Below are 14,082 nucleotides of genomic sequence, written 5' to 3' on the forward strand. Positions count from 1 at the left end.
GATGCCTGAACATCTTAGTAACCAATCTTTGGTAAGTTGCTCTTGCATTCTTCAACCCAAAAGGCATCACTCTGTAGCAATACAACTCTTTTGGGGTGATAAATGCAGTCTTCTCCTCATCTGGGGGGTACATGGCTATCTGATAGTACCTTCTATAAGCATCCACGAAGCTCATCCTTTCATGCCCTGAAGTGGCATCCACCAATTGATCAATTTTGGGTAATGGGAAACTGTTCTTGGGACAAACTTTGTTCAGGCTGGTGAAGTCCACACAAACCCTCCACTTTCCATTCTTTTTATTTACTACAATCGTGTTTGACAACCATGTTGGGTAGTTTACCTCTCGAATGGCTCTCGCCTCCAGAAGTTTATCCACTTCCTCTTTTACTGCATCAACATGCATTAACGTCGGCCTCCTTGCTCACTGGATGACAGGTTTGGCCGACCTATCCACATTCAGTCTATGACAAGTGACCTCGGGGTTAATGCCAGACATCTCGTATGGTGTCCATGCAAACACCTCAAGGTTTGCTCTTAGGAGTGCCTCTAACTCCTTTTTATCTTCCTCAGCCAATCTTGAGCCGAGAAGGAAGAAGCGCTCCTCATCCCCTTGCTGGACTAAGATCTTCTTCAAGATTTCTTTACTTTTCTCTACTGGTTCTTTGCCGACGTCCTCAAGGACCTCTATGTCCTCGTCTTCAACCTCCCCTGCTTCTGCTTCTCGAATGTTGCAGGTGAATTTCATTGCTGCCATGGAATAATTTTTTGCCTGCACTTGATTCCCTCTGACCTCCTCAATTCCATGCTCTATTGGGAATCGCAACAGCTGGTGTAATGTTGAGGGAATAGCTCCCATTACATGTAGCCATGGCCTTCCAGGATAGCATTATAAAGGGAAGGTGTGTCAATTATTGTGAACTCAGTTTTTACCTTCTTGGTGCCAGCCTGCACGTCTAAACTTACAACCCCTGGGGGTCACGTCAACGTTCCATTGAACCCAACCATTAGACCATTGGATTGTTCCAGATCGTCTTAGTGAAGGCCAAGCTCCGTGTAACACCTGACATACATGATGTCACAAGAGCTACCCTAATCGATCAAAATTCGCTTTACCTGGTACTCTCCAATCTGAAGGGATATTACCAAGGCATCGTTGTGTGGATGTTGTACCATCTCTAGGTCATCTTCAGTAAAGGACACCACTGGTCCCTAGCACCCGTTTGCCTTAGGTCTCTTCTGCTGGACTTGGTACACATGTTGTAAGTGTTTTACTTTATGAGTTTCTCCACGTATCTCGTTTTCATTTACCTTCGAGTGAATTACATTGATCACTCAAGGTCCGCCTGTTTGCGGTTGCTGTGCTGGTGGAGATGGTGCTGCCGGTGCCTAAGGCAGTCTTACTTATTCTTCCCTTGCCCTGGTTTCATCTACCAGGTCTCTTAGATGACCTTGTCTTACCAAGTCTTCTAGATGTGCCTTTAGAGCTCTGTACCCTTGAGTTAGATGCCCATCTTCGTTATCGTAGGCACAGTGTTTCCCCAGACTTCTTCCTATAAATTTACTAGGAAACTTCTCTGGTGCTCTATAATAGGGTTGATTCCGGATTCTTTTTAGGACTTTGTAAACTAGAATTCAGAATACAGTTGTGATTGCCTGTGTAGCCCTTAGTCCTGTCTCTTGCTTATTGTACCCACTATTACCTCGGCCTTGCTTCGGTGAGCTGTTTTTCTTCTCTTGCTTCGACGCATTTGTCCCTGGTGTGTCCTCCTCAGCCCTGGCATACTTTTCTATCCTGGCCATAAGTTTCTCCATACTTTTTGGCAATGTCTTTGCCAGTGATTTTCGAAGTAGGCAATCATCTTTCAGGCTGTTTGTAAAAGACACAACCGCCACCTCTTGGTTGCATCCTGGTATTCGGTTGAACACCTCACAGTACCTTTTGGCATAGCCCCTAAGGCTTTCATCCTCGCCAATTCTTAGAGCCATCAGAGCGTCCACCCTTAATGGCTGTAGTTTATTTGTCACAAATCTAGCCACAAGCATCTCGGCCAGGCCTTTCCAGCTTTTCACAATTTCTTTCGGCAACTTGTGAAACCAATCTGATACAATTTCCCCAAAGGATGAGGGGAACACTTTGCAGAGCAACGACTCGTTCCCAGTGTATAGTGCCATTGAGTTCAGGTACAAGCCGATGTGAAAGTTAGGGTCAGACTTCCCATCGTATATCTGGAATCTCGGCATGTGGAACCTCTTCGGGGCTTCAAACTTGTCCAATTCTACCGAGAACGACATTCTCGACTTGACCGGTGAGGATACCTCGGCATCTTGTCGCTTCCTCTGGAGGTAATCCCTCAGATCCTCCTTGGTCCGTCTAGGAGCTCGGCTGTCAACGGATTTCAGCCTTTTCAGTGCGCTACTCCCAGTATCGTTATGAATCCTTTTGGACCTTTCCCCATTAGTTGCGTCGAAACATAGTTCTTTCCCTTGAACATGTCGATGTTCTATGGGGTCAACTTCTTTGGTACGATGCGTCCTCTAAGAATCTCCTTTCATTGACTCTCTTCGCCTGACCTCCCTTAAAGGCCAGTGAGAGTGTTCCTTGGTCTTAGTGTGCTGGGGGACTGCAAGGGTTGTTTTCTGCCCCCATTTCTGGGTATCTTTTTTGGCCACTGGAATCAGCGTGTCTTGTAACGGGAATGGTGGCTACATGACGTTGTTTTGCATCATGAAATTGATGACTGATTGCAGGTCCGCCAATTTGTTCGCCAGTCCCTTCATCTCGCCGTCCCTCTGTAGGCATCTGTCCTTCCACACTTGGAGGTCGTCCTCGTTATAATACCCACCCCGGTCTGACTTCTTTGGTACGTCGCCCTCCTTGCCGACGTCTTTCTCTCTGGGATTCTGATCCCAAGTTTCTTCATTGCAATTATCCTCCTCCACGTTAGGGTTAATGTGCTTACCACTCCCAGTAGGGATGTCGTCCCCAACATTTTCTTTCTGTCCGTCGTTGGCCATCTATTCTCCTTTCTTTCCCACAGACGGCGCCAAATTATGTATGTTGTTTTTTGACCACACTGTCAAACAGGTACTTAGCTGGAGAACACTAGCAGAATAGATTGCGCCCAAACGACCTGTCACAGAAAGAAAAAAGACTCTGACGGTGGTTCGCCCATCCAGGGGCACTACGATGATCAAGTCAGTTATCTCTCAAAGATAGCAAAAGTGCTTAACTCACTATTCAGAATACAAAAAGCGTACTTTAGACCCACGAGGGTGCCTTACTTTTATAGACAACACTGACCTGATCCCTGTAGACCTGATCCCTATAGAAGCCTAGTTTCAGTGGACTCTGGCTTAATGCTTATGCTGGACTCTCAAATAGATAAAGATAAACTCTCTAAGAGTTTTATCCTTATCCAGGCTGAAGTCCTCTCTTATTCTAAAACTCTTGTAACTTATCCGCTTATCTCAGATTTCGATATTCCCGCAAATAATCTCGGCCTAGTCGAGATTACCTCGGCATCAAGTCAAGGACACGTGGCATGTCGGCTGGCACTTCAGTGTCACCTTCGTCACGTGTTGCTATCCAAAAAATATGTCCCCACATTATGCATAAATTTATGATAATAAATTTATCAATCTCTTATTTTTATAGTAATAAATTTATCAATCAAAATTTATAAATAAATAAATAAATCTACTTAATAAAACTAATTGGTAAGTACCCATTTTGCTTTGACAATTGATTAGTTAAAGATTAATGGGACTGCTAAAGGCGGCTGGGGAGATGTCGGCATTTAAGGTTTGATTAGAGATGATCAATTAACTTGAATTTTCCACTTCAGCTATTTTTGCTACCACATAAAACATTTTTCATATTTTTCGTTGTTTGGACGAAAAATATGCAAGTAAAACATTTTTTGAGAAAATATTTTTATATTATTTTTTAAAAAGCAATTTACTTTTAAAATTTTTGTAAATTCAATAGTAAGAATACGATCCAAAGTAGCTATCCAAATAAGGAAAGCAACCTTGAAAGGAGAACCCATTGCCCAAATAGATTTCGAAGGAAACACACCACCAACACCCCCTATAAGCACCCCATAAAATAAGGACACGGAGAAAACACCTTTGGACCTGCGAACATCCCAAACCAAATAATCTCTCCCTTCTTCTCCAGTATGCAAAATTGACTCTCACTCACTACATTTTCAATACATTTTAGTCTTTTAAAATAAGTATTTTAACTCACTAAAAAGTCATAAATGATATTTTATTGAATCAAAATTTTTCTTTTAAGCTATAAAATATTTATATTTTAAGTGTCAACCAAATGTTAAAAAATAAAAATAAAAAAATATTTTTTTTTTGTATAAATTCAATTTATAAAAAATATATATTTTCTTTTTTATGTACATCAAAACAAACTGAGACACACAAGGTTGGAAGACGAATTGTTTTAATAATCATGCTAAGGGGCAATTTGGGAACATGGTAAAAAGTTAATTTTTGACTTTTTAGTTTTTTTACGCAAAAAAATTAATTTTTTTAGTAAAAAAGTAAAAAAAAAAATCAAATTTTTACCAATTTCTCAAAACACCATTAAATAGACCTTTAGTTATTTATTTTTTTTTATAAAAAAGATAAAGTATATTTTTGCCATTACGAAAACCAAAGATCTTTTGTTAATCTTCCTCTTGCTTTAAAGGGGAATTCTATTCATGTACATTTTTAATTAGGGAAAATTAGTCTAAGATCTCTTTTACATTTTCAATGATAGAAGAGATCCACAATATTATTTTATGATGTCTAAGGTCCCTTACCCTACATTCATATATCACAGAGAAATTTGACTCTCTCTCTCTCTCTGCGATCTTTAGTCTAAGGCGAGTTCATTTCTCTTTCTCTCTCCAAACCAAACCCTCTCTCTCTGTGCATATTCCTCTCTCTCTCTGCTTCTTTCTCCTCTCTCGGTCTTCATCTCCGACAGCACCACCACCGCTACAACATTACCGTCCTGCCATCGCCTCCTTACCTCATCGCCGTTTTTCGTCATAGCACCGCCACATTTGTCTTTCTTGTCTCTTTCTCTCTCTCTCGCTTTTCATCTTCTTCTCCGATCAACTTCTTCCCTATGGCGCCACCCCTTCTTCTACGCCCTCAATGACAACTTCTTCTTTGGCGGTGCAGATCTAGTCTAAAAGCACGACGGATATTCATCTCTACGATGATCATCTCTCTCTCTCTCTCTCTCTCGAGTTCTCTTGCTTTGTTTTTGGGGTACTTACGTGTAAGTCCTAATAAGTAGACTTATTATTTAATAGGTCCTATGAAAAAAATTTGTGATAAAAAAAGACACTAATTATAAGTTTTAGGGGCAATTTATAAAAATCATGACAAAAAAAAAGTCACAAATAGTCAATTTTTAGCGACATATACAAAAAATTGTCACAAAAAATTATTTTTAGCGATAATTTTACCAAGACTTCTTTTTCAATAGAACTTGATGGGAATTAAGTCAAACTATTGGGACCTATTGGTAGTTTACCTTTGTTTTTGTTTGGTACATCTGTATCAATTGTTGTTATGGCGAAATTGACTATGATTTCTTGAAGGGAAAATGTTAAGATCAACGTTGATAATTTGAGTGTAAATTTGATTGATTTGATCAAAAAATGAAACTAGGTTTCCTCAATCAATCATATGTTTTGTATATTATGTATATTTACAATCTGGTTTGGTGACTTTATGTAATCTTCATCAATCTAGTTTAAATGTTAAGATCATTTTCAAATGTATATAAATGTTAAGATCATTTTTTTTTAATGTTTTGTATATAATCTTCATCAATCTGGTTTGGTGGCTTTATGTTTTGAATCACTGTTTTTCTCTTCTCTATTTTTTGTTTTGTTTTGTTTTGTTTTTGTTTTTGTTCAATTTTCTCTAGTTTGATAAAAAACACAAAGAAAATTTCTCTGATTTGAAGAGAATTTCTCTGAGAAGTCTAGAGAAAACTAAAGAAATTTGCAAATTAGAGAAATTTGGAGAGAATTGCTTTGCACAGTGGGAAATCCAGAGAAATTTGGAGAGAATTTCTTTGGAGAATGGAAAGTCTAAAGAAATTCAGAGAGAATTTCTTTAGAGAGAATTTCTCTAGAGAGTGGGAAATCAAGAGAATTTCTCTGGTGGATTGAAATTTCTCTGGATCGATGTGTGAGGTACATTAGACATTATAAAAATATTGAAAGTCCTTTATGCTATAAAATCTTAATACTATGGACCTTTAAAAAAAAATCCCCTTATAATTATGGTATTTACTTCTTTAATTATAATCAAAATTTTTTATTATTATTTTGAAATATTTAGTTATGATTTTTTTTTTTTTGTATTTGATTATAATTTTTTTTAATTGTAACTCAAAAAATATATAATTGTATCACTTTTTTGTGTTATTAGAGTACTTCCAACATTTATTTTTTTTTCCATTAAATTTGAGTAAAGATTTGGATTAAAAGTTTCATTTGATACTAAGTGTTCTAACGCTAAATTTTCAATTTTAATCAAATAATTAGTCGACTGAGAAGATGGTCGAGTGATTGTCTAACTTAACGTAATTTCTTTTTCAAAATTTTTTCAATTTTATCGCCACCTAATTGTCATGCAAGTTATCCACCCAAATGACTAGCCAATCATTTATCTAATTGTCCATCAACAGTCACTTAAGTTTGGGAAGTCCCAAATAAGTCAAAAAGTCAAAAAATTACTCAAAAAGTTAAAAAGTTAACACTATTCACCAAAAGTCAACAATTACGGCTGCACAACTCCCAATTCAAATTTTTCTCTACAAATCAATTTTTACAATTTTTTATTACACATTTTTCAATAAAAAGTCAAAAAGTTAACTCAAACACCCATATTTTCAACCTCAATTTTTTAGTCTAAAAAGACAAAAAGTACACTTTTTTAGTCTTTCCAAACTTGGCCTTAATAAAGAGTTAAACACTCCTCTAATTAAAAAAAAAAAAAGAAAAGAAAAAGTAGTAAGACCTTTTTACTTAATATTAATTTAGTAAAATGATTGAAGCATTATTTTTATTAAATTTTTATCAAATTTAGATTTGAGTCTGATCGGAAGCAGTCTTATACATTGCATGTAGTACACAGCCTTACCCGAAAAACAGGAAAAGTAAAAAATCTTCCACTTTCATCCAAAAGAAAGTTGTGTGATGGCTTCAATGCCCTGAGAGTTCTCTCTTCTCTCTCATCTGAGGCCGACTCCACCACTTTCTTCTCATATGTCGCACAACTCCTCAAATTCGAACTCATATTAGTAAGCGCTCTCTCTCTCTCGCTCGCTTTCCTTTATTCAGTTTCGATCTGATGTCATTTTGTTCAAACTGAATCCAAATTGCCTCTAGTTGTTGAAACTAATTCTGTTTAAGGTTTTGTCTCTGATTCGAGTTTATTCACTGATAAAACTGTTCTTTAGTTGATTTTTTTTAACAAATTTTTTATTTTTAGGGTTTTAGTTTGGTCTAGTGTAACAGATGCTGAGCTTGGGGTTTTGAGAATATTTTTGTTGGAGCATTGAGAGGGGTGGGGGTGATAGATACAAATATACAATGCGGTTGTTTCCTTTGAAATGGAGTTCCTCAAAAGAGTCTCAGAGTAAAGGAGGAAGCAATCGTGCTCAATTGTATCTCAATGTCTATGATCTCACTCCTATTAACAACTACCTCTATTGGTTCGGGCTTGGAATTTACCATTCAGGCATACAAGGTGCATTGCTTTTTTCTTTTTTCAAGATGTTGTTTATGCTTAAAAAAAAAAATCATGTAATTTTGTTGATGTTTGCTATTGAATTGTCTATGTTGTAACTTTGGTTTTATTTTCAGTATTACTGTCGTATAAATTTGAATTGACCAAAATTTAAGAGCTTATTTAGGTTTTCTTGTCGTATTTTATCTAAATCTGAAATTCCCATTTGATAGGCGTGATTTATTCTTTCAAGGAGTGTTGTACATGACTCGATTTTCCATTAGATGGCCTATAATATAAATGCAAATATATATATATATATATTGATAAGCAGTTAGATGGCATATGATTGGAGGTATCAGTGTGGTTGTTGTACAGTCATGAGCTTTTGGTCTTTCAGTTATGTACAGTTTTAGTTTAGCGATGCTCTCAGCTTTATTTGGAAATGAAAAATAAAATGAAGTAAGTAGAACAAAGGAAAAAAATAAAATACCCAAAATGGCCACTAAGATTTTTTTTTCAATAAGCAAGTACAACGCTGTACACTAATCAAAACAAAATCTTAAATATCTATATGAATGTAAAAAATATCCGAAGATCTGCGGAAGCTAAATAGAAATGACAAGACTCTTTGAAACAAAAAAACACGGAACAAACCAAATTCCTTTCAAATACTAGAAATTCCCACCTTGTAAGTTCTGAGGTTTCATTCAGTGATTGCAACTTCTAAGGAAACATCTTTCAGTTGTTGATGGGGTCCTTGGCTGATTAAAGTCCTACATATCTAATTGCGCAACAGCATACTAAGGGAATCAAGAGTCCTATTTATTATAGTTAGTACTATTATCTTTAATATTGTCAACAATGGAAAACATTACGGGAAAAAAATGAATCAGCACCCGTCAGCTGGATAAAGCCCTGCCTGCATTTTTTGTATTGTGCTGCATGACATGAGTTTTTTCTCACTAATTTGGTCTCTCTTGTGCTTATTTTCAGTCAAGTCAAAGGCTGCCATGTATTTTTCCTAAGTTGGGCCCCGGTTTCTGGCCTTCTCTCAAATTTCTAATTTTCATTTTTTAAAAGTAAACCATATTGTTCAATTGTAATTGATAAAATTTTGTTAGGCTTTGTTGTGTTTTCTTGATCTTGCAGTATGGCAATGGATCACTCCAAGTAGGAACTCCCTAGCATTAAAATCCACCTTAGCAGGGGAAAAGGAAAAAAAATATTTGTAGAATCCTTCAATTCTAGGTGTTTATACCAAATTGGTCCATTAAATCTAAACCTTAGGGTTGCTCATCAACCAATTTGTTCTTACCAAATATGTTCTTAAAGTTGGTTTGGGATGTTCTAAATAATTGCACTTTTTGTCTTTTTATGAAATATGGGTTGGGTATGGGTTGGGTTTGAAGTGATATATTAGAGAGGTGATGTGACTTAAATAAGATGATGTGACTTAAATAAGATGATATGACTTAAATAAGATAGTGACTTTTTGACTTTTGATTTTTTTAGATCATGCCAAACAAGGCCTTAATTTCATTGTGAGCCGGGCTGATTGCATTGACTGCTTTGCCATTGGTGGCTCATTTGTCATCCCATTTTTTGCTTATCTTGACCATCACAGATTCACGGTGATCATGATTAATGGACGTGTAATTTATGATGGCAACTTAACTTGCAATGGCATTGGCATGCAAATTATAAATAACTATACACTTTTTTTTTGGGTGCCTGTGTGTGCGTGTGCGTGTGCTTGTGTGTGTTTCTGAGATATGATGCCTTCTTTTATATTATACATGGGGGCACACATGTCCATTGCTTAGGTACACATGAAATGAAACACATTATAAGTTTGAACGAAATTACTTGGAAGATACAATGATAAAAAGGAAAAAAAACAATGTAGATTTATACCTATTAATCCTTCTTCATTTAAATTTTAGAAATTAATTTTATGTTACATTTTTTATTATCATTGAATTAATTATTCTTATCTATAACATATAGAAAATATATAAAAGCATATATTTTGTGCATGTTCCCCATGTGTCATTCCCAACATTTTTTTGAAAATTGATGTATCCGCGTATCCGTGCTTCTTAGATCTTGTGCTTCTTGTTTTCTCCTTGTACTGTTAATGTTTTATGTCCTTGGCATAACATTCTTATGTTGGATGGGATGACAGTACATGGTTCTGAGTATGGATTTGGAGCACATGAGTACCCAACCAGTGGTGTATTTGAGGTGGAACCAAGAAGTTGCCCAGGTTTTATTTTCAGACAGTCGGTTCTTTTGGGCAGCACAGACATGTCTCGTTCAGAATTTCAGTCATTCATGGAACATCTCTCTGGGAAATATCATGGGGACACTTACCATTTGATTGCCAAGAACTGCAACCATTTTACTGATGAAGTCTGTAAGCGTCTTACTGGAAAGAATATTCCTGGATGGGTGAATAGGTTGGCCCGATTAGGTAAGAGAAAAATTACTTTGCTTGTTGCCCTACTTTACATACTTAAAGGAGAAGCTACGTTGACTTTAGATGATCCCTTTAACCTGGAATTTGCTTGTTAACTTCATCGGTTATGGGCATTCGACACTGTTTTAAGCAAGTCTACGAAACAATATCTGACAGATCGCATGCCACCTAGTTATTATGTTGGAATTGAGTAATAAAGGGGGCTTGAAGAGTCCTGGATATCCGGCTTCGTGTTTCTTGGCTGTGTGAATGTGGCCCACATCTGATTAGTTTTTCTCTTTATCTAATTTGATGTTTTTTTTTTTTTTTTTTGAAGTTTCAAGCTCTTTCTGCAATTGTCTACTGCCAGAAAGTTTTCATATCACAGCAGTCAGACATCTACCTGATCGTTCAGCTTATTCTGGTTAGTTATTTATATTTTTTGTACAACCATTTTATAAGCTAATACCTTTTTAATTTCTTGCATGTTTGTCCCTACTTCTACCATCTAAGAGAACACTTACTGTATGATAAAGGGAAGATTTGATACATCAAAGCCTACCATATGTTGCTATACATAGTGAACTTGAAAGAGAAAAAAAAAAAGAAAAAGAAATTATGCATCATTAAGTTAGAATTTTCATTTATCTAAGGAAACCCCTTAAATGTGCATAATTCTTGTATGGAATTCCTATGTGTATGGCAATGGCATTTGTGGAATTAGAAATCACCTTGGTGAGTCCTTGGTAGGAGAATAAGATATATCATGTTGTGTGAACAGTTCTGTATAGAGTTTCTGTTTATGTTGCATTACTCTTTAATTTATAATAAACTAGGATCCCATCTTCGGATGTGCCTATCATGCTGTGTCTCTGTGACTCTTGGGCCTTTGGTGATAGTGCAGTTTCTTTACTCATTCTCTAATCTAATCTCTAAAATAAGGGTGAATCATCGTGGATTCTTTTCCATGAAACATATCCTTTCCATTTAACATAGGGCTTGTTGCTATGGTTACCTTCCCTTCCTTACATGCTTAAGTCGCGCATACCACTTGTATTGAACTAACCAAAGAAGCAAAAAATACTTGCATGAACATGGTGCAGTACTTACATTTTTCATTGAAGTAGACTTATTTATACTTGTATTTTGATTTTTATGTTTTCATGCATATGAAGGAATTATATTGATATATATATATATGCTTGTGCTGACACAAAGCTGTGTGTATCAATCAGACCCAAAAATGAGCAAATTATTGAACAAAAAACCTTGTGTTTCTCACTAACAATTTTCTTTTTTCTTTTTTCTCCCTGGTCCAAAATTTATGCCAAAACAGATGATGGGTCAGATTCCGGTGTGTCATCTGTAACAGCAGAGAGTGAAGAGGAGGAACTAGATCATCACCTGCTGACTGCATCAAATGGCGATGTGGCATTTCTGAAGGAAAAACCAGTGAGGCTTGCAAAAGAGATCCTTTGATTTATTTAATTTTTTCATTAATTTCCTGTATTGTGTCGTGTTGTTTGTAGTGTATAAAATCTCAAGTGTCTCAGTAAACATTTCATCTCAATTATTTGAGCTCCTCAAATATTTTGTTTGCTGGTTCTGTGATTGTCCAAGTGACTTGTTTGTTTCCTATATTGTTCTGGTTATAGTTGGCTTTACCCTGTTGTACCATGAAAGTTTCCGACTTCTGAGTCATTGTGGAACCTTTCTGTTTATAAATTGCTAATAGCTGCTTCTGAATTCAGAAGAAATGTCTTTCTTTTTATTGCTATCTGATTATAGATGAATATTAGAGCGCCTGATAAGCATATTGTATTAAGAAGAACAAGAACAAAAAATAAACAAATAAATAAAAAAGTACTTGTTTGTAGCAAATCTGTAATATCTGTTTGTTTAATTGGTGTTTGCATAAGCAATTGTTTTTCACTTTTGCAGAAGTAACGGGTATTGGGAGCCCTGAGGGTGGTTAACGGAATGCAAAATGCGGCGTATGTTGTTTTTGCAAATTTCCGATCTATTTTGAGAATTTGTTTTTTTTAATAATTTTTTTATAAAAGGACATGCATTGGGTAATTTTTTTTCATAAAAAGACCTGCAATTTACACCCATTTGCTCTGTTTGTGAAAGAGGGATTTAGTTGTTTCTGCTGTGGATGCAACGATGCAACAAAGTTCAACATTGTTTCCACTGCGACTTCAACCTCCAGCTCCACTGTTTTCCAACCTTGCCACTTACCAAGATGAATCAACACCACAGACATACCCGCCTGCTCACAAAATCTCCAGTTGAAGATAACCCAGATGACAATAATGACACAGAATTATATCGTGACGTCTGTGAGGAAAAACGGTGCCTAGTGCCAAATCAACTTTGTTGCTCATGTTCGTTGCATGATCCCTGAGGTAAGCAAGGCCTGCTTTATTCACCATTCATATTCCAACATGCATATCAACACTCTATTTTATCATCAAAAAAAAAAAAAATTATTAATGAAATCAAGAGGAATTAGATCAAAGAAAGAAAAAGGAAATGCAAAAATAGTAATAGTTAACCCAATTTATCCAAATTAAGTTGGCATCGGAAGAATGGCAAAATCTTTTGTAGAAACTGTAGAGATTGCCAAAATATGACAAATAATTGTAATTTTGCATTGAGACTTTTTTGTCTTTATTTCTTCTTGTATTTATTTTTATGAAGATATTTTGTTAAAGCCTATACATAGGCTTGTAGACTTTGCAAAGTTTTGGCCGTATTAGTGTGGTGCTTGTCAACAAAGTAGATATGTAATAATGTTAGGATGACTTTTGAGTTTTGTTTGTATATACAACATGTAGTCTATAAATTGGTTTTCTAGCCAACATAATAAACAACATAAATTATCTCCATCTTTAGTTGCCTACTTCGTCTCTAACATCTCTTAACACCGTAACTCCATCATAATTCCATAATAAAAATAGTAGAAAGCTACTATTTTTATTATGGAATTATGATGGAGTTATGGTGTTAAGAGATTTTAGAAAGGAAGAAAGGAGCTTTTTACTATTTTTATTATGGAATTATGATGGAGTTATGGTGTTCAGAGATGTTAGAGGGGAAGAAAAGAGCTTTCTACTATTTTTATTATGAAATTATGATAGAGTTATGGTGTTAAGAAACGTTAGAGACGAAGTAGGCAACCAAAGATGGAGTTATCTCCTGGACTTTTAGGAAAGGGGTTTTCTACTATTTTTATTATAGAATTATGATGGAGCTATGGTGTTACGAGATGTTAGAGACGAAGTAGGCAATCAAAGATGGAGTTATCTCCTTGCATTATTCATTCTATCATTGTTTATGAAGGATATAATTTCTAATTTTGTCACCAAATTATTTATTTGGTGTTTTGCTTCTTTATTTAAATCAATATTTATTATAGAATCTAAATTGCCTATTTTAGATTATATAGGCTCAACTTTGGTTTTTAGATAATTTTGATTTATTTTTTGATTTTTATCAAATTTTGAAAACTAAGAACACATAATATCAGTAATATTATTTAAAGTAGAACATACATTATTTATATTTGCAATTTCTTTAGTAATATGCAAACTATGGTCATATTTATTATTAACATTATTTTTTGTATTTCCAAAGCATATTATATCTTCAAGGTTAATTGCCATTATAGATTATTGTTGGCACCTAAGACCCTTCTAGTGTATTTATCTGGTGCCTAAAACATCTCTTTATGATCTTAAAGACTTAATTATGGCAATAGTCAAAAGATCTTAATGAGTATATGGGTTTTGACATATAATAGGTATATAGGTTTTATAACAATTATAAATGAAACAAATAATTATGAACATATAAAATAC

At 35.4% G+C, this 14,082-nt stretch overlaps 1 protein-coding gene across 2 annotated transcripts; it reads left to right on the forward strand.

Moving 5' to 3' along the window:
• The first annotated feature begins 7,065 nt into the window (after positions 1-7,065).
• Positions 7,066-11,990, forward strand: LOC114310541 (deSI-like protein At4g17486). 2 transcript variants are annotated; one of them, XM_028256584.2, is made up of 5 exons: positions 7,066-7,330; positions 7,522-7,779; positions 9,947-10,234; positions 10,557-10,643; positions 11,556-11,990. In XM_028256584.2, exons 2-5 carry the CDS (start codon positions 7,623-7,625, stop codon positions 11,696-11,698), a joined length of 675 nt encoding a protein of 224 aa, XP_028112385.2. In that variant the 5' UTR covers positions 7,066-7,330; positions 7,522-7,622; the 3' UTR covers positions 11,699-11,990. The 2 variants fall into 2 exon arrangements, with proteins under 2 accessions (XP_028112385.2, XP_028112386.2); XM_028256585.2 differs by having other exon boundaries at positions 7,076-7,330; positions 7,530-7,779.
• Positions 11,991-14,082: the final 2,092 nt, after the last annotated feature.

Source organism: Camellia sinensis, chromosome 11 (assembly GCF_055761805.1).
Source record: "Camellia sinensis isolate YWXY chromosome 11, ASM5576180v1, whole genome shotgun sequence".
Classification (NCBI taxonomy): Eukaryota; Viridiplantae; Streptophyta; class Magnoliopsida; order Ericales; family Theaceae; genus Camellia; species Camellia sinensis.

Coding starts and splice junctions, on each gene's coding strand:
- LOC114310541 (XM_028256584.2), top strand. CDS start 7,623: ATGCGGTTGTTTCCTTTGAAATGGAGTTCCTCAAAAGAGTCTCAGAGT. Junction 7,780..9,946: donor TTACCATTCAGGCATACAAG/GTGCATTGCTTT, acceptor ATGGGATGACAG/TACATGGTTCTGAGTATGGA. Junction 10,235..10,556: donor GAATAGGTTGGCCCGATTAG/GTAAGAGAAAAA, acceptor TTTTTTTTGAAG/TTTCAAGCTCTTTCTGCAAT.